The sequence below is a fragment of the Ammospiza caudacuta genome, chromosome 3, assembly GCF_027887145.1.
Source record: "Ammospiza caudacuta isolate bAmmCau1 chromosome 3, bAmmCau1.pri, whole genome shotgun sequence".
In the NCBI taxonomy this organism is placed as follows: Eukaryota; Metazoa; Chordata; class Aves; order Passeriformes; family Passerellidae; genus Ammospiza; species Ammospiza caudacuta.
This window is the reverse complement of record NC_080595.1, coordinates 34,822,169-34,842,276: the sequence shown is the minus strand read 5'-3', so window position 1 is coordinate 34,842,276 and position 20,108 is coordinate 34,822,169. Positions and strand designations below refer to the sequence as shown.

Sequence of the window (20,108 nt, the reverse complement as noted above, 5' to 3'; positions counted from 1 at the left end):
ACTGAAAGAGAACCCTTTGGCCTGTCAGGCTAAGAATGGAAAGGAGTTGTGTTGCAGAGCAAGGAGGCTGCAGTACCACTGTCCTCTGGCTCTAGCCCTATCTTTGCTTGGGCACAATACATGTAGAAAGATGCTGACCACACAGAGAGACATCAGCTGTGGAAACAGTCACACTGGAAAGGTGTGCTTGGAAAAATGACAGGTGTGCAGACTTTAGCTTGAGGAAAGTGGAGGCAGGTAAGAGATGTCTTCTGTCAGCAAGAGATCTTCAATCCCCTTGCTGAGAAGAGAATATTTTTGAAGAAACAGTGAGAAGCAGAATGAAATTTAGAAGCAGAATCCTGAGAAATGGCATGCTTTTCAAGCTTGCCAAAACCATTTCCCCAGGAAGAGAAGAAAGCCTTCTGGTCTAGGATCATTTATTTAGCTGGTTGCTATGAAGTGTATTGCAAGAACATATTTGTCATCATTAAAGAAAAATTCTACTTGAACTTCTTGGTCTTTGCTGCCTCTACCCTGAGGCACCCAACTGGGGCTAGGTTGGTAACTGCTGCACATAGCCAGAGTCCAGAGAATGGTCTTGGAAAATATCTGGTGCTTGAAGCAGAGCACAGTACTCAAGTCTGTCCCTTTTTTGGGTAAACACTTTAATTCAGCCATGTACTTCTGATGACTTCAGTAAAAGTGTTTCAAGATAAGTATGTGCTTGGGAGCCTTCCTCATTTCTTTTGCATGAAGATCGTTGAAGAGAAATATCTTAACGACCATTATCCTGTACCGTTGCCAAAGATTTGCATTAGGAGAAATACTAAGCAGTAATCTCATCTGGGTTATTAATTAGTAATTTATCTCAGAAGACCATAGTCTACTAATCAGGGGATTTTTCCTCCTGCTCTTGTGTTGTGTTTGGGAAGGCCAAGCAAAGTTCATGCCTTTAAAGAAAATGCCTCAGCCACTGCTTTAATGGTTTCTTTTCATGCAATCCATCTGGTCTGTTGTCCCCATTCAGAAATGAGGTATGGAGCAGCATGTTCGCCCCTGTGAACCAGCAAAGAACAGGGGGTTTGTGTCTAAGTACCCTGAACCTTTGGAGTCCACTGGCTCCTTTTTATTTGGGTGACAGCCCCTCCTGCCCCCCTCTGTGAAGCTGCACTTCACAGCAGTCCAGCCAGCCAGATGCCTTTTCCATAGAAGGTGAACAGTTGGGAATGTGAATTCTTCATGGGTAGAGGCCCACAGCACGTTTTAGTGCATCCTGGCAGTGTTGTGCTGTGTGCTGGTAACTGTGCCCAGCAGAGGCTTAGGGTTGTGTGGGGTGACCATCAAACTTCAGGATATCACATAAGGATGGAGTCACAAAGTCAGAGATGGGTGTCACCTCAGGTTTGGGGCACATCCTGTTTTCTTTTGACATTAGAAGTCATCTGTGGAAGCAGAGAGATTGAAGGGCTTTAGGAGGGAAAGGTGGTCTCAGGAAATACGGCCAGAATAAGGATTGAAGCAGAAGGGCTTAGCAGGGCAGCAGATGTGATGGGATCACCACCACAGCTCTTCTGAGCATGTGTCTTTCAGAGCTAACTGCTGAAGTTATCCCATTAGGCTGTTCACCACTGCTTTTCCCTCTTTTTAGGGCAGTGCTTTCCATGGAAAGCAGCCTCCATATGTGCAAGCTGGCTTACAGCAGCTCCAGGCTATGAGGCTTAGCTGCTCCTGGGTGTTCAACAAACTCAAGCCCATGGAATGCACCCATGTCTGTTTTCCTTTCAGTGCCACTGCCTGGAGCAGCAGAGCCCAGGAAAGTCTGGCATGCCTGAGGAGGTTGTTAGGTGTCTGGTCTTAGTCCTTCTGTGTAATTCTGGTCTGTCTGGGCTGGAGGGCCATTCCTGCCTTCACCTCCAGCAGAGAGCTGAAGGCAGGAATGCCATAGTCCAGTGGTTGGTGTGCTCCACATTGCTTCTTGAGGTGACCTCCAAGCCATTTCCTTCATATGAAGTTAGGATTTTGGTGGTCTTAGTAGAGGTGAGCACCCTGGCTTGAGCTGAGGCTGTGGGCAAGAGGAATCTGGGTTACTAAACTGCAGTTTTAATGGAGTCTCATAGGCTTGATATTTGCTTGTGTGGAGCTGTGCTCCATGGATAAACAGTGACTCAGAGCAGCTTTATCCAGTTAAAGCACTATTTCTTTGTTTGCCCTAACATTGAGATAGAGCCTGCACGACATGAGGCTCACACTGCTGTGTCTCACAAAAAATGCAGTGCCCTCCTCCGAGCCCAAACAGCCGCCTTATCTCGCACGCCCTTATCAGCGGGTCTGGGAGCCAGGCTGCTCACCTTGAAGTACCACTTCAGTGCTCCTTGGTCTCTGCTGGATCTCAGTGCCCAGCTGCCGCTCTGTTCCCTGTGTTCCCAAGCCAGGCCCAGCTCCTCTTGCCAAGCCCAGTGGGGTGGAGCGAAACCATTGAAAAGAAGAGCCCAATCAGCATCTCTCAAGTGCTAGTGACTGGCTGAGGGCCAGCCTGGTGCATGCCAGTGACTCCTGCCTGCAGACCCCTGGCCCAGCAGTCAAAAGCAGGCAGAGCTGCCCTGAAAACTCAAGAAGAGGTAGGTGTTCAACAACCCTCATTTTTCCCAGCAGGTAGAGGTTGTTGGGCACTTGTCTCCAGATTAGATCTCTTTGGCAGCATCAGAGCAAATATCACGTAGAGAAGGAATTGGGACATCGCTGGGTCCTGATGTGCTGAGTGAGGTCCAACAGATCTCTCAGGCTTTGGAGCAAGGACAGACTCAATGCTCTGTTTAATGTCCATCTACCTCTGCTGTGACCTTTGTTATTTATTCAGGGCCCAGCAGGAGGTCAAAATTGGTCTCTTATAACATCTGTCTCTCTTACTGGAGTCCAGTAGCTGCTGGGACAGAGTGCAAAAGGGGAACCGTGTGCTGTAGGGCCTCCAAGTTTTTCCAGTGGCACAGTTGTCTTGGTTTGGACATGTTTGTAGCCAAGGTTGCCCTGCTGCACTTGGTTGTAATAGGTGCCATGCCAACCCTGTGTGTAGTGCCCTGGTGCCATGGGTTGGCTTGGCCGTGCTGCTGCTGCTGGAAGCCTGACTGCTGAGATTTTCCCAGTAGATGCAGAAAGCAAATTCCTAGATGGTCTCCTATAACTGTCCTGGCTTGCTGGCCACATCCAGACCTCTTGCTGTGAGAGCCCTTTGCTGATATCTGCTGTTGTTGAGGAATAATTGAAGACTTTTCTCCTGCTGTGGCTGCCAAATCTCTTTACAACTCAGCATGAAGTCATAAAGGGAGCTCAATTTTGCTTGCTGCAGGGCTGTGATTACCTTGACCTTTGGCGTTCAGCTGTGCTGTGGGTCCTTTGTAGACCAACTCTGCAAGGCAAGCACTATCTTAGGAATGCTTCAAGGAAGGTGGGAAAAAGTGAGAACATCCTCAGCCTGCAAATTGTAAACACTTGAAGCTGCAATCTGCTGAAGGACCTTGGAAAAGAATCAGCTTTTATCTGTTACAGGAAGGGTGCCGGTGCCAGGATTTGAAGTAGATGTTCTTGTTTTAGGAGCAGTGCTACAGCTGCTCCTGCTGAAGCTCATGCAGTACCCTGGCAGCTTGTCCCTCAGTACCCATGAGGGAAGAGGGTTCCCTCTAGGCTTCCTGGTTTGCATTCTGGGTGTCTGCTACTGGATGAGGGAGCCAGGCTGGTGGGCCCTTCCTTGCCAGTGCCAAGCTTCTTCACCAGTATGTGAAGGAAGGTTTTTCTATGTGCCACCATCTCCAGGGATGCTGCTCTGAGCACATGGACCCATTTTGCCACTGTTCTTGAGTTGTTGCGTGGTTTCAATTTTCACATGTCCCTGTGGAGCAATTGCTCTGGAAGGGTGTAGATAGTTGACACTGCCTGAATGCCAGGCACCCTCCAAAGCCACTCTCTTGCTCCCTTCCACAGCTGGACAGGGGAGAGAGAATATAAGGAAGAGTTCCTGAGTTGAGGACTGGAGGAGAGCACTCATCAAATACCATCACAGGCAAAACAGGCTCAAATGAGAAATATTACTTGATTTTCCTGCTAACAAAACCAGAGCAGGATAGTGAGAAGTAAAATAACACATTAAAAACACGTTCTGCCCAGATCTACCTCCTATCCCAGTAATGCGGGAAGACAGGAAATGGGAATTTAGGATCAGTTCATCAGCTGTTGTTTCTCCTGCTGCTTAGGGAAAGGAGTCATTCCCCTGGTCCACTGTGAGGTCCCTCCCACAGGAGACAGCTCTCCATGAACTTCTCCAGCGTGGGTCCATCTCATGAGCAGCAGCTCTCTGTGAGCTGCTACTGCTTTGTGAACTGAACTGCTGCTGTGAGTCCATCCCACAGGCAGTAGCACCCCTCAGACTGCTGCACCGTGGGTCACTCTTCCACAGGGTGCAGTCCTTCAAGGACAGGCTGCTCCAGCATGGTTCCTCTCTCCACATACGTCTTGCAGGTTCTCAGCCTCCTCTCAGGCATTCACCTGCTCCCGTGTGCATCACCTCCATGGACTGGAAGATGATTTCTGCATCCCCATGCTCCTCCATGGACTGCAAGGGGCACGGTTGCTTCGCCATGGTCTTTACCACAGGCTACAGAGGAATCCTCGCCCTGGAGCCTGGAGCATCTGCCCTCCCTCGTTCTCCACTGGCCTTGGTGTCTGCATAGTTATTCCTCTCACATGTTCTAACCTCACTCTTCTTTGACTGCAATTACAACTGCACAATAACTTTTCCTTTCTTTCTTTTTACATATGTTATTGCAGAGGAGTTACCATGATTTCTAATTGGCCCAGCCTTGATCAGCTTTGGAGCTGCCAGGGATTGGCTCTGCTGGAAATGGAGGGAGCTTCTGGCAGCTTCTTACAGAAGCCACTCCTGTAGCATCCCTTCCAGCACCCCCATTCCTACCAGAGCTTGGCCATGCAAACCCAATAGGAAGGGGCATGCAGCTTTTCTGAAGTACCATCCGGGAGAGGTAGTGCCTCAGTCCTGTGCATGCCTAGTTTGGGGGTGTCAGCTTAGGGCAGGAGGACCGGGCAAGAGAGAAGCTCACCCCCAATAACTGCTGGCTGCTCAAGCAGCTTTCATGCTGCAGAATAAGGGATATAGGGATGCTCTCAGGGTTGATCCAGTAGGGTGTTCTGCCAGCCTCTGGTGAGCAATCAGCTGTGAAACCCTGAGAGGTGGCTTGGACTCCTCAGAGAGATGCTCATTGCCACCATTTGGTGACTTGCATCACCAAGGAGTTTCCTTGGTGGGAAGTGCTGATCATACTTCATAGGCAAGGGATTGTAATTGCACCAGTGAACAGAATTCTTGTGTCTTTGAATACTGTGCTGCAAGGAGGTAAAGACTTCTGTCATGCAGAAGAGAGGAGGAGGAGGAGGAAACAGTCAATGTGACCTTGAGAGACTTGATAAAAACCCAGTGTTATGAGAGACACACACATTTTTTGCTCAAGAGGAAAAGCTGGATGTAGATGAGAATACCCAGTCTGTGACTGGCAGGAAGCAGATATGAGGCCTGAGGAAAGATGAATATGTGGTACTCCCCTCTACACAAGGGGATTAAGATCAGAGCTTTATGATGAGGTGAGGCTACTAATAAACAAAAGAAAAAGGAATGAGAGCTGCAAGAGTGCAGAGCTCCTGCTAAAACACGCCCCTGTGCAAAAGGGACAAGATGGCATTTAGTCACTTGAGAAATGGGAGAGACATGGAAAAATTCAGAGTAAATATGAAATCACCAGGGAGATTGGTTTGTGTTTATGCCAAGCCAGATATCTTGCACCTGAACAGCTCTCCTTAACAGTGCTTGAAAACCAAAGTGGTATTTGTGCAGTAAAGATCCTGTATGAATAGTTACTCTCACCTAAAGAATGAAGTGTGGGAGAGCTAGCCTGAGGCAGGCTCACAGGTTGTAAGGAAAGTGCAGGCCATATGCAGGTAGTATAAATGATGATAATAGTCATGCAGGAGATAATCAAGATGGCAACCCATGAAGAACAGCCATTGTGCCAATGGAATCCATAAACTAGAAGCTGAAAACTACTGGTATTGTGAGGTCATGACATCTCCATCCTTGTCTTTGCTAAAAGTCTGCTGGGAATTGGTGAAGTTGCTGCTGCTGGGGTGCTTAGTGATAGGTGAGGAAGCCCTGTTATCTGGGACTTACTCCCAGCCATATGATTTGGTTGCCATATGGCCACTCTCTGCAGAATATACCGTGGGCAGTCCAACACCTCATCGGTCATGCTGCTCTGATGGTTCATTGTGTTTATTGGATCACTACCAGTGTATGCCTGCAGGAAACAAGGAAAGCCAAACAGGAAGTGGTATTCCCTTATAAAGCACAATCTGGCAGACAAACCTGATATCTTTCTGAGATTTATAGCCTAGGAACTTGAAGGGAAAGTGACAGGTAGATATGTTTGTAACTTAAGTGTTTGATTTGGTAACTAATTAAACACTCAAAATTTACTGTAAATCAGGGTGGCTGTGATTCTGCAGTGCAAACAGAGAGCTGATTGATGTGGATAAGTGTTTGATAGATTGGGCTTTCTCTTGATGGCAGAGCATGAGTCCCTTGCCGTGAACTGGGACGCATGGATCGGTTCCTGTGAGACATCACTGAGGGTGTCTATGTGGCATTGAGACTCCATAGTGTTTGTCAGTAAGCAAACAAGATGGGACTGGAGGCCTCTCCTTCATGGTGCAGGAATGCCAGGTACCATGGCCATGTTGTTCCTTGTAGCCAGGTGGAGGCAGTCGAGCTGGCTCGGCAGCAGAACTGCATCATGCTGTTGTGTGGTGTCACTGTTGCACCAAACCTCTTTGGAGGGGAAGGGGCCATCCTCAGCCCTTCCTTGGTGGCCAGGCAGGAACAGACACTCCTTGCCCAGGAGCACCAAAGGAAGTCCAAAGGGATGTGAAAATTGAGGCAGGAAGACAGCAGTGTGGGATGTGCAGCATGGGGGCAAATTGCAGAGCCAGAGAGACCTGATTGCCCTTAGGAGAGGACAGATTAGGCAGCTCTGATGTGAAGAGCATGCACCACAGCATACCAGGTTTCAGGCTGTGGTGCAGCCCTTCTTGGCATGGTACATTATGTTCAGAGCACCATATGACTCGAAAGCACTGCCATCAGATTGGAGGGAGTTCCTGTACAAAAGAAACATAAAAAGGGCCTATCTGTTTGGAGCTCAATCCTTATCACTTGGCAAGAGAGTTTCCAGTGGGTGAAGACAGCAGGAAGTGTTTTGCTGATGTTCAAAGGCAAAGCTTTTGTGATTATCCTGGGTGATTTTGAAGGGGACTGAGTTGTGAAGTAGACAGGTTCCTGACCTTCATGAAACTCAGATCTAGGTTTTACATGGATCCAAATGCTCCCCACTGTTATAGTCTGCTACCATCCGTGCCAGGCACCGTCCCAGCTCAGGGTTACTTTTGTGGTCTGCAGTGCTTACAGTTGTGCTGGGAGCAGGAGCAGGGGTTCCTGAGCATTGGGATGTACACGGTCAGCAGTGTGCAAGCCACCACAAAATGGTGCTCTGAGCGGTGTGGGGTTAGGGCTGGCTGTGACAGGGACAGTACCTGCCAACACCAGGACTGGGAGCTGATGTGCACTAAAGAAAGGTGCGATGCCCTTTAGTGGTAGATATTTGAGGCCTAGTGCAAAGCCACTTGGGAGGACTTTGGACCCAGGGCAAAGGTGCACTTAGTTTTTGCTTTGGAGAAGCCAAGCCTGCCAGACCAAAGCTTTGTAGGCCTGGTGTCTAGTTGGCTAGTTCATACAGGTGAAGTGTGCAGGGAGCTTTGTATTGACTGGAGGAGATGGAAAAAAGACAAAGAGTTGTAGGGTTTTGGCAGGCCCTCCTGCTTTCTGCTGATACAGGACCGATCCTTGTTGTAGGCTTGTCAGTGCTTTGCCCAGGCTAGTTGGAAATGTATCAGTAGCACATTTGCTTCTTGATGCTTTTTCCCTTGGCCTGCAGATCACGTTTCTCCTCCCTGCACCCAGCACATCAGCACTTCTCCAGCCCTCAGCTGCCTGAATGCTCTGTGCCAGGTCTGAGGCATGGTGCAGGACAGCTTTCCCACTGCTGTTTCTGCACCAAGAGTGGTATTTTCCCCGTTTAACTGTTGTACTCTGGGAAAGGCTTTGAGCTAACTTGTAGACCCCTTGCTCCCCATCTTTGCTGAGGCTATTCCCTACTTGCTTAACAGAGTCAGACTGTGTTCCTGTGGTCTGCTTGTGGCTGCTAGCAGTTTGCTCAGAGCTCTGCTGGACTTTCCCACTTAGGTGCAGGTAACCTTGGTGGCTCTTTGAGGGGACAGGAAGGCTCGCTCAGCCTTGGGTGCCAGCTGCTGCATGAGGGTCCCCAGATCCCCAGTGCAGGCAGAGACTTAGGGTGGCACATCCTCTGGGCTCAGGTCCCTGGGGTCACAGTGTGGGTTACTGTGGTTCTTGGGAGAGACCAGGGGAACCCCAGAAGAGCAGATCTGAAAGATACAGGCCATGTCTGAGAATCGAGGCACACCTCACCTCCCTGAATGCCATTCCCAAGAGATTTAAGAAGGTTTGGGTTTCTTTTTTTTTAGTCTGGAAATTTGGTATTCCAGCCCCAGACCTGCTGGTTTCCGGTTGCCTGTCTCTGCACCTCCAGCCTGCTGTGAGACTGTCACATTTCCCTAAATAAATGTGTCTCTACTAGAGCACAATCCAAATGTTCTAATTACAGATGGAGTTATTAACATTTACTGGTGAGAAAACAAATGAATGTAGCTTGTGTGCTTACGTCGTTCGGTCGGTGAGCTGAAGCATCCGCTTTATTGATTTATATTTTTCTGCAGGCATTTCTCAGGTCACCTCCTTGTGTCTGGCTGACATCAGTGGTGTGGCTGGAAGGACACAGACACTTGTCTGTGTCAGTGCATCTGTCTGCCTGTTAGCTGCTGTCCAGTTCCTGCGTCACTCCTGCCTGAGTCCCAGCACAGTGTTTCCTCTATTTTCTTTCCCCCTGGTGCCAGGGGTTTGGCAGAGAACCTGAATGCTGGGTATGTGGGGCAGAGACTTCAGGGTGAGCTGGTGAGAATGGGAAATGCTGTTTGGGAAGACCTGCAGTGCTGTTTATGTTGTCTGCCCTGGCCTTACAGTGCTGCAGCAAGAGTTCAGTGTGGGACAGGCAGTCTCCTCAGCAGGCACTTCCCAGTCCCCTGCCTGCAAGTGGGATAACTCCACAAGCATCCTGATGCACACTTTGCAGCCACAGTCATAGCTGTGAAGGACCAAGGCATGTAATCTTGGCCTTCCCAGCCTCATCCTGCATTCTTTCTTCTTTCTCTTTGCAGTGGATAGATGGGAGCATAGAGGCTAGCCTGGTTGCTGTTTGGGCCCTCATTTGGGTGCTGACCTGCAGGCCAGGGACAAAGACGAGGAGGAGCAGTCCTACCCTGCCCTGCTGAGGCCACCAGCTCTCAAGAACAGCAGTTCTCAGGGCTGTGTTTGCACAGGGCTGAACAGGCAGGAGCTGGGGCTGCAGCACCAGGGGGGATGTGCTTTAGGGACTTCTGGCAGGAAGCTGTATGCCTCTGCTCCTGACACGTGTTGGTGAAAGCAGGGGACACTGTGGCCATGCTGGTCCTGCTGAGGATGTAGGGGCTATGCAGTGGAGCAGGGAACAGGTTTCTCTGTGGATGGGAGGAGCTGCCTCTCTTCCTCCTTCCTGCTGTTAATAGAGAAGGAGATGGAGTCCAGTATTGCTGAATAAGAGTGGAAAATGCCTTTTGGCAAATCTGTCTTTGCTGTTTTGAGGAAGTCAGCATTAATTATGCAGAGTGCAGGAGGGGAAGCCTCTGGGGCTTGCATGGAACCTGGTTTGATGTCCTGCTCTTACTGTGCCTTTGGCCCCACTCTATTCTGTGGTGACAGGCCATGCTTGTGGTCAGGAAAGTGCTTGCATACCTTGAGCTGGTTCCCACCACTCCAGCCTCACAGCAGCTTCCCACCAACTCCCTGCACATTGTCTCTTGGTGCTCAGGAGCTCATGCTGATGTTAGCATCTCAGCCCAGGCTGAACCAAACTTGCCCAGACCTACAGCCTTTAAGGGGAAGGAGGGACCAGCAAAGGCACCTTTAACCATGTTCTGGTGCAGCACAGTTTGTGTGGTCAAAGATGCTCCTTTACCTGTGGTGGCAGCATAAGTTACAAGGAAACATGCAGGGTCCTTCCCTGGAGGGAGACACTGGGATCAAAACAGAAAGCTTTGCAGAACTACCTCTGCCTTCATTGTGTATTTGAGTTGGGGAGAGCAGCCGTTGCTAGAAAACTCCCCTTATCCCTCCCACACTGCTGGAAGGGATTTCCTTTCATAATTGGGAGCTGTGCTTCTGTACTATAAGACTGTGCGTGCTGCAGGCGCCACCTTTCCTCCCTGGCTGTGCTTTGAGTGAAACACCCAACATCAGCTGCCTGCAGGGCTGGCCCTGCACCTTGCAGCTCAGGACACATTGGAGCATCCCTGCCTGGCTGAGGGTGGGGGCAGAGAGTCCCCTGGAGTGAGCATCTGAGACCAAGGTGCAACCAAATGCAAGGAAAGAGGTATTGCCAGGCCCATGGATTGCACTGTGCCTGGGACCAGCTGAAAGACTCCTGGGAAAGGCCTTTGGTGAAGCATACTAGCTAGGCACTATTGATAAAGACTGCAAAATTGGTTGCCAGAGCATTTTTCTTAGTTGCCTAAATGGTGTTGTAACCCCAGCAGAACCTTGGTAATTCTTACCTAAATTGATACAATGGCACGTCACTTCTAGCCTGCTGCCAGATCTTCTTGCAGCTGGGAGAACTAGAAGGGCACAAGTGCTTTAACATTCCTGTGAGCTTTTCCCAGCTTCCCACACACCTGAAGCACCTCTGTCTCCATGGGGAGTTCCCTGTGCTTACCAGCTGGGTGGGAGGTTGCATAACTAAAGATGATGTGAACTGCTTCTGTGCCTCTTGACTCAGCTCATGAAAAGGCAGTGTAAGCCTTGGGCACATGCCACATCTTTTCCACTGCTGGGTGTTCTGGCTGGGTTACTGAAGAGGCTGGGAAGGTTTATATCCAGTCCATCCTCTGGGCTTCACGGGAAAAGTATATCTCTGGGACCTGTCTCTCTGAAATGTGTCTTAAATTACCTATAGGCTTGCAGAATTTGTCTTCAGTATGTAATGGTTTGTATAAATAATGTTTATATAGGATTGTGGGCAATCTGAGCATATGAGCCTCATTTCTTTTAAGAAAGACAACTGGAAATGGGGCTATAAAACATACAAGAATGAGGTAGATAGTTAGGTGTCTGCAGAGGAAAATCAGAGTTCCCTGATATGTTGCAAGTCTTTCAATACTGTGGTAAAACAACAGCATCTGGCAAACTTGTGTAACTTGCTTGAATGTTCAGAAAACCTCTGAAATTTCTCACAGAAAACTGTTAACAAAACTGTCTACTGGAGGAGATGTAGAGTTCTGGCTCAAAAATCAGCTGAGGTTCCACAAACAAAGTCAAGGGGTGAACTAGCAATTTCAATGTGACAAGAGCAGAGGGATGAGGTCCTTTGCTATTAATGACCCAGAAAAGGTAATGTGCAGCAAGGTTCCTAGAATCTGCCAATACCCTGGAGTCATTCAAGAGGAAGTGATTCCAAAGTGGCACCATTTGTAGTGAAGTGCTGTGAGAAGCTGAGAAGCATGCAGCCAGGTCTATTGGAAGGAGTGATTTGCTCTGGGACATGGCTGGCTTCTAATTTGCCTTAGCTACTCTGGGCAGTGGGATTGCAGGCTGATGACAGAGATGCTTTTCTTCAATGTGCAAAGATGCCATCAGAGAAGTAAATCGTGCTCAGCCATGTGAGGAGCAGTGTAAGGAGAGATGCTGAGAGCATCAGAGTGCTGTTCTGGCAGTCAAGGTAATTTCCCTACCCAGGATGGAGTATGTGATGGAGAAAGGTTCTGGTCACCTTTCCACAGGGTCAGAAGAGAGAATGTGTTAGGAATGTGTGGGTGAGTGGTTAGAGCTAGAAGACACCTTGTGTCCTCTAGGAAGGAGAGAGCACTTAGGAGTGAGCTTAGTAGGTCTTGAAAAAGCAAATGCTTTTCTTCTTTGTCTTTTTTCACAATAGAAGAACTCAAGGCTGTGGTGTTACAGGAGAATTGTCATCTTTACTCAAAATCTGAAACTCATTGCTAAAAGTTTACAAGATTCCCAGAAAGAGGGTTGAGAGACATTTCTGTTTTTCAATCAGTTCATCTAGATTGCACTTACCATTCATGCTCCAAAGTGTGTGATATTCCTTTGAGTCTCATCCCAACATTTTTTCCCATCATTCACCTAGAGCTTCCAACTATCTAGTTAATTCAGCCAGGAGGAGTTATCCTGTCTTCCTGATTTATTCCCAACTGTGATCTCATGTCTTGGCTTGTTTTTCTCCTGCTATTCTGCTCCCTTGTTCTGCTCTAGGCAGCCCTGCTCCACCTCTGTACCTGTGAATTACGTCTTAACAGGCTGCTTTGTGGCTTTTCCAATTTGGCTGACCCCCTCTCAATGCCTGTACCCAGCTGGGCTTTTGCTCCTCAGGCTGCCCTTTGTCATGGTGCTTCAGCTGGTTTGCAGCTGTGCACCCCTTGGAGCTGAGCTGGGAGGGTCACTTTGTAGCAGAGCTCTGTAGGTCACCGCAGCAAATCACTTTGTGGTCCTTATCCAGCTAGCGTTGTGCTGCCATGCTGATAAATCTCTGCAGCCAGGCAGGAGATGGCCAGGATTATACCTGTGAGCTGGAGGTAAGAGCCCTGCATCCCCTCTGCTAATGTCACCAAACAATGCAAAGCTTGAAGGACAGTGGTGCTGGCAGCTTTCTCATCCTTTGGGCATGCCATGGCTCTTTTGCCTAGCCCTGAGGGATGGCATTTCTGGGGAGGAAAAAAACCCAGGCATTGCCCAGAAGTGATACTGTGCTGTCCATCCTTTCTGTATGATTCATGGCTGTAGTGAAGGATTTGGGGTGGTTTGTGGATGCTGGATTAAGAGGAATGGTTTAAGGATCAAAAGCCTGTATAGATCTTCCTGTTATCACTGTTCCTTTTGCAACTGATGGGATTTTCTCAGCCCTTTTCTGTAAAGTGGTTGTGTTTCTGCTGTCAGCGTGTCCCTCTCAGAGTTACTCAGTTCTCATTTATCCATTGCTACTGTAATCAATCTCTGTGTTTCTTATGGAGCTGCTGTGCACAGAAGGAGGACCTCCCCATGTCCAAGCAGTGATGCTGACCTGCATGGCACTGTGGGTCTTGTAACAGTTTGGGGAAGGCACTGATGTAAATAAAATATTTGACCAGCTAAATAGTAGAGTCTAAGCCAGGAGGCTTATTCTACCCTGTGTGCTTGCATCTAAATGGCCTCCAAGTCAGAGGAAGGAGAAAAAACAAGCAGGGGGTGTGACCAGCCCCTGATGGGTGCCCTGGGAGCTGGAGGCTGAGGCCCGCAGTGAAGAGAGGGTGATGATTCAGCCTAATAAAGCTAATGGCTTTATGCAGCCAGGCAAAGGAAATTGTGGGAGCATGATGCAGCAACTGTCCTATAGCAGTTTGTTTCTATCATCCAGACGTGACTTCATGCCCCATCCACTCCACCCTTTCACTTTTTGCTGTACCTAAATGCTTTCCCTGCTGAGGAGGGAGAGCTGAGACACCATGTTCTCAGGAAGAAAAGCAGTCTGTGAGACAACTGCACCTAAATGGTGTGAGAGTGGACAAACAAGGGAGTTCTGGGACTCCATGGTGGGACAATAGCTGCTGAAGCATATGGGTTTTTCTGGCACCACCGAACTCGGGCTTCTCAAATGATCTTGTCCCTGGACCCTGATCCCAGGAAAATCCTGTAGCACAGAGGAGCCCAAGCTGGCAGGCAAGGTTGGCCCCCAGCTCCAACAGGGCTACGTTGCCATCGAACTGGCATGTGTCTAACTAGCTCTTTCTCTCCTTTCCCCAGGGAAGACAATGAAGCTGTAGAGATGCTTCCCTACGTCATCGCCACCCTGGGCTCAGTAGGGGCCCCCTGCAAAACTCCCACATGCAACAACAACAACAGCACTACCAAGGACTACTGCTACAGCGCACGCATCCGCAGCACTGTGCTGCAGGGGCTGCCCTTTGGTGGGGTGCCCACTGTCCTAGCCCTTGACTTTATGTGCTTTCTCGTAAGTCTGCCTACTGTTGCTTTGACACATTCTCCCCTAATTAACCATGAAACGAGGATGGTGATCAGATAATTAGGCTTCAGCGCCCCAAATGCTATCCCTGACTTTGCCGCTGGCTGGCATTCTGGCCCTGATCATGTCTCTCAGACACTGTGGGCTCAGCCACTATTGACTTAACTCCAGTAACACCACACTGAGCCCCATGGAAGGGTGTTGCAGGATGGGGGTGATGTTGGCTGAGTCCTGCATCCAAAACTCCCACTTATATTGCTAAGTCTCTGCAGCTTTATCCACATAATGGTTTGCATTTTTCTGCTTAGAAGCTGTGGGACCACAAATCACATAGCCATAATTGTGACTTACAGGAACCTCAGGGCCTTTTGATCCTGTGGGGCTACCTTAGCTATTGTGTGTTGCATCCTGGACCTCTGTCTCCCACAGCTATCCAGATAAGCTGATTTAACAGTCCTGGGGAACTTGTGCTCCTAACTGAGGACTCTGTCCCTTCCTACCCTCCTTGTTCCTGTGGCTCTGCATGCAGAGCACAAGGACAGAGTTGGACAATGCCTTTTCTCACAGCTTCTCTTTTGGTCTCTTTCAGGTACTGTTGTTTTTCTTTTCAATTTTGCGTAAAGTTGCTTGGGACTACGGACGGCTGGCCCTGGTGACTGATGCTGACAGGTAAGCAAGGGAGAGTGGCAAGGGAATAAGATATGAGTAGTACCCCTCCTTGCTGTGAGGCAGAAGAGATAAATCCCATTTTGTGTGCCTGACCTGCTGGAGAGGAGAGGCAAATGTTCCAGTTGCATCCCCCGAGCTCCAGGAATAGGAAGAAATCCCCACTTACTGGCTTTTTTGTTACAGCATCGTTCTCCCAACACATGGAGTGGTCCCCCCTGGCTTCATATCACTTATGGTCCCTTCAGTGACAGAGAGATGCAGGGACCCTTACAGAGGAACAGCAGATGGAGGGAGGAGAGGAACAAGGGATCACAGGAAGGGTGAGGGCTGCCACAGTAAAGGCTTTGTTAACCCTCTGAGGTGTCTTTGTGACTCTGCTGGATGCAATTCTTGTTAAGAGCACTTGACAGTAGTATGCTGCTTTTCCAGGTGTGGTACTGCTGTGCTGATGCCAGCTTAGCTCTCATCCCAAATGCTGATGAATTGGTCTGGGTGTGGATCCTTCCTGCCCAATGCGTTTGTGAGCTACAGTGTCCATCAGCAAAAGCCGGGGCCCATTGAGGATAGCAGCTCTACAGCACAGGGAGCATTCCCTGCACAGCAGTGGAAAGAGTTGGTTTTTTTCCAGCATCAAACCAGGAATTCTCCTAGTTTAAATAGGTGATCCTGGATAAGGTTAGGTAAGCAGCTGAGTCCCTGTGGCTCCTCTGCCCATCATTTCCTGGTCTGGCTGGGGAAATCAACTGTACAGAGGTAGTGGAAGGGAAACAAGGAGAAGGAATAATGATAGGAGACTTCAATAGGGAGAGGGCAGCAGGGTTAAGCAGTATGGATCCAGATGCTGGCAGGGAGCCATGGGAACTGCATAGCTCTGTCCTCTGGTGGGGAGGGAGGGCTGGATTTTCTGAGGCAATGCTTGAGCACCTTGGGTGCAAGGGAGTGCCAGCAGTGGTGGTAGGCAGAAATGCAGAGGAGTGCCAGCTGTTTGGAGAGGAAGTGCTGGTGAGCACAAGGAGAGTTGCTGTGGATCAGTGAGACTGCAGTTGCAGGAAGGAGCCCATGCTGCTTGGCTCATCCATGGGATAGGATGAGATTTTCAGGAGGGGAATGCATGTGTGTTTGTTGCCTGGGTGGGGAGCAGATCTATGGAAGGGGAACTCAGATGGCAGCCAGGCAGTCCCTACAGTCTGTCCTACTCCCCGTCACCCAGGAGCTCCCTGCAATCTCCATCGTCTGGAGCCAGGTCACCTTCCCAGTGAAGCCAGCTTCCCATCAGCTGGCAGCAAAGCATTCTGCCCCTGGACCAGGGGTTATTCCAGTTAAGTACAGTTATGCTGTAACTTGAGGTGTTGCTGGGCTCTGGAAGGAAGGTCTTCTCCAGCCTGACCATTGGAAGGTGTCTTTCCTTCAGGATGATGGGGAGCCATGTTGGATGCATTGTTCCCTGCAAAAGAGGAGAACTCAGCACCTACTCCCATGGTTGTAACCTGTCCCTTTCTGTTTCTGTGCCCCCAGGCGCCGACGCTGGGAGACGGAAAGAGAGGAGCGGGAATAGTATGTTGTTTTTTCAGGGTCTCATCTCTTCTCTCTTCCTTGCTCACAACCTCTCTCTTCTTTTTTCTTGCAGCTATCTTGCTTCTGAACTAATCTAAGTGGCTGGGAGTTTGGGCATGAATTTGTGTCTCTCGGTGGATTTGTGCTCTTCTTTCCCTCCCCTTTGTGTCATCCGCTACCACAGCTGAATTCACCCTGGTTTTCCCCTAGTAGCCCTTAAATGCTCCTTGAGAGCAGCAGTGCCAAGGAGCTCTCAGTCCTTGGGCAGAGGGTGCTGTATCACATGCCCTGCTCTATCTGCTTGTGTCCAGATATCCTGCCTTATGATGGAAGTAAGCAAACTTGCTTGTCTGAGCCCATAGTACACTCAGGTCACCCAGGTGCAGGGGAGGCTACTTTGCCTGGTCCTTCTTGTGCCAGGTTGCCACAAGAGCTGTTCCCTCACCATCTGCAAAGGTAGGCAGATGCACAAAGAGGATCTGGCAAGTGTACTGCCTTTCCTTTTTATCTGCGAGGCTGCTGGCACCAAGGCAACCTTTGGCCCTTGTCCCTTGCCACCTAAACCCACACCCAGCAAGGAAGCACCCTTGATTTTCTCTCTTCCCTGCTGGAAGAAACCTTTTGCCTCAGTGCTGCTGGAAGCATCCTTTGTCACCTTGGCCTGGTGATGCCCATTAAGCCCTGCCATGGACTGTCCTCCCTGTTCTTATCTCTTTCTTTCTGCTTTTGTGCCCAAGAAAAGACCATTGCCTGTGCCTTGCTGACTGTTTGGGTGGTATGTGCTGCAGAGAGGATGATCAGCTGGCAGTGCACAGCCTGCCATGGTCACTCCAGCCACACTGATTTGTGTCTGAGGCCAGGGCAGCAAGCTGCAGCCTCCTTTTCCCACTTGCAAAGCAGGGGCCTGCTACTGCCTTAAAGGGGTACAAGAATCTGCCTGATTTTTGCAGCTGATCCTTGTCCTTGGGAGAAGAGCAGTTGAAGTTGTTAAAACAGAACTAGTGGTCACTGTGGTACATGGCACAGAGGGGACCTCTTGCTCGTGCTTGACTGCTCCACTAGTGGTTGGCCCTGCTTCAGGTGTGTCTGGAAACTTTTCACTGCTAACATCTTGTGGGGGGAGTAAGGCAGAGGTAGTAGAGCCATCATGCTCTGAGGACTTTTTAGGGAGCCACTTCGTTTATCCTCACATTTATGCTTGTCTCTCTCCAGGGGGTCACTTCTTCCTCTTCCTGTTTTGCATTTGAGCTTGGTGGAGCCATCTGCTCCATACACACCACACACACCATCCCTAAAGCTACTGCATGAGCTGGGACAGTGTTAGCAGCCAGAAACCTCCAAAAACCTGCAGAACTCAGTAAGGAAGTCTCATTCTCTCTGTGCTCTTTCAAGGCCTATGGCACATTGCCATCCCAGCTGTTCTGTGCTGGGGAGTGCAGTGACAGGTGACGGGTTAGGAACACATATGTGTCACCTGGTGCTCCCAGCCCCTGAGTGTACAACACTGCTCTTTGTGGGAGAGGGCATCCTCCTCTGATGAGTTCCCTTTCCCTTAGAACCAGCAAGTGCCCTTGTCCTGTGACTTGTCAGAGCTTGCAGTAGCCATTAACAGTCTCAAGTGGCAACTCAGTCTGCCCTGGGAGATCATAGCAACCCACTTGCACCTCTGTGTATGAGGGAAGTGATCACAGAGCCCTGTGGGGCTTGCACCCATGCAACCACCTCCAGCTTCACACCCCAGCAAGCCCTTTCCACAGCATGCCTGGCCTGCTCTCTTGGAGCCTGTGATTCCATCAGCCTGAGGCTAGCTGTGCCTCAGATCCTGTATTTCTCCTTTTCTGGCAGGGCCTGCACCAAACTTGCATCATGCAGGATCCCACCTTAGTCTTAATTTGGGGAAATCTTGCTTTCACCCACTTGCACTGTCAGTGCTTTGCTTTAAAATGTCTCCATCCAGGTGCACCTGCTGTTGGAGCTCCCTATTCAGCTTTCCATCTTTGGCAAGGTTTTGCATCCTCTGTCTTCTAAACACTTCAGGTCATCTTGTTTATTGTCACTGCATCCCTCTGCACAGAGCTGAGGTATCCTGGTTGTCTAAATGCTTATGGTGTCAGCATGCTGGGCTTTTCCCAGGACAGAAATTTCTCTTCAGCAGAAATTCACCCTTGCTCCCTGTGCCCAGCTGCAAGGCCTCTGTGATTATAAAGAGCTGAAGGCTTGGGAGCTGGGTCAAAGCTGTCTCTGTCCCTCCAGCAGAGCAGACTGTGGGGCTGTGCTGTGGTAAGGCTGCACACCACTGTCTAATCTGCAGTAGTCCCCTGACCTTCAGCTAATCTCCTTTCCCCTGTCTCTGTTACTTCCAGCTAGAAACTGGAGACTCAGCAGGTGCTACTCTGCTCTAAGAGAGGCCACGTGTCTCATCCACTTTCCTTCCAAATGCTCATGAGGATCTCTACTTGTTCTCCTTCCCATAGTGTCATCCACCTCCTCTCTAGCACTTCTCTCAGCAGCTGTTTCTCTGTGTTCTTGCCCATCTTACCCTCCTTGAGCCTGTACTGACTGAAGGGAGGCCATATTTTCATTTGGTTTTTTCCCATTTGTTTCTAGCCTTCAGATCAGTCGTGTCTCTTCTTGCACCTCCGAGATCCCAGCCTGCAGTTGTCACCTTGCAAGTGCTATTTAATTTAGATCTCTGGGCCTTCTCTTGCCTCCTTTTCCAGCTGCCCTCTGCCTCTGTTTATAGTGGGAGCTGTTGAATGCTTCTGCTGCGGGTTCTTCATCTAGGTCCCTGCCTCTAGCTGGAGTAAAGCAGTTTTGTGATATTCACCCCTTTTGCTTTTCTGTACTTTAGCATGGAGACATTCAGTTCTAGCTGTCTGTCCTGCTCAAGGGATTTTCAGGCTGGAGGCTCAGCTGAGGCTGGGAAGCAGGTTGCACTGAGCCTGGCTTCAGGCAGCTGAATTTTTCCTCCTGCACTGAAGCACTAAGGGTGAGGAGGACTGGTATAGCAGGATGCAGCCCACCAGACTCCTTCCTTCCACCTCCTGAAGATGAGTGAGGTCCTCCAGGACAGGGGCTGCTCCCAGTGCGTCTCCAGCTATGCCAGAGCCAGAAGGGCTGTGGCAGCCTCCAGTTCTCACTTCCTTTCTGCTTTCTAAACCCTGTGCTAAACAGACCTCACCTCTTCCTCTGTGGCAGCCTCTGCCAGCCTCTCCTTGCAGGGACTGCCACATAGTATTGGGTGCCTTTCAGAAGGTGCCTAACAAGTAGCATTCATGGGCTAAGCCCATGGGCTTTTGCCTGGCTCAGCATGCCATCTGAGGAGGGTTCTCTCTTTACTGCTACCTCTGATCTTACCTCTCTCCATCTCGCCGGGTGCAAACTGACCTGAATTAACCTCTCGTCTCCTGGGTGCTCGTGGTTCCTGGCCAGGCTGCCTCTTCGCATCTCCTAACTTTCTCCCTCACCTCCCACTTGTCATTTTAGCGTAGCCTCCGCCCTGCATTCTGACAACCATGACCGCTACGAGCGCCTCACCTCCGTCTCCAGCTCTGTGGACTTCGACCAGAGGGACAACGTGAGTAGCCACAAGAGTCAAACACTTTGCCT

The 20,108-nt window shown here is 49.7% G+C and overlaps 1 protein-coding gene across 2 annotated transcripts in view; it reads left to right on the top strand.

The window, feature by feature from the left end:
* TMEM63B (transmembrane protein 63B) overlaps window positions 1-20,108 on the top strand; it is a 48,815-nt gene that overhangs the window by 16,064 nt on the left and 12,643 nt on the right. The window contains exons 2-5 of one of the 2 annotated variants that reach the window (XM_058800749.1): window positions 14,057-14,264; window positions 14,866-14,945; window positions 16,461-16,499; window positions 19,986-20,076. In XM_058800749.1, coding sequence (XP_058656732.1) covers window positions 14,079-14,264; window positions 14,866-14,945; window positions 16,461-16,499; window positions 19,986-20,076 — 396 coding nt within the window. In that variant the 5' untranslated portion in view covers window positions 14,057-14,078. The remainder of the gene's footprint in view (window positions 1-14,056; window positions 14,265-14,865; window positions 14,946-16,460; window positions 16,500-19,985; window positions 20,077-20,108) is intronic. The other variant, XM_058800750.1, reaches the window with a different exon arrangement.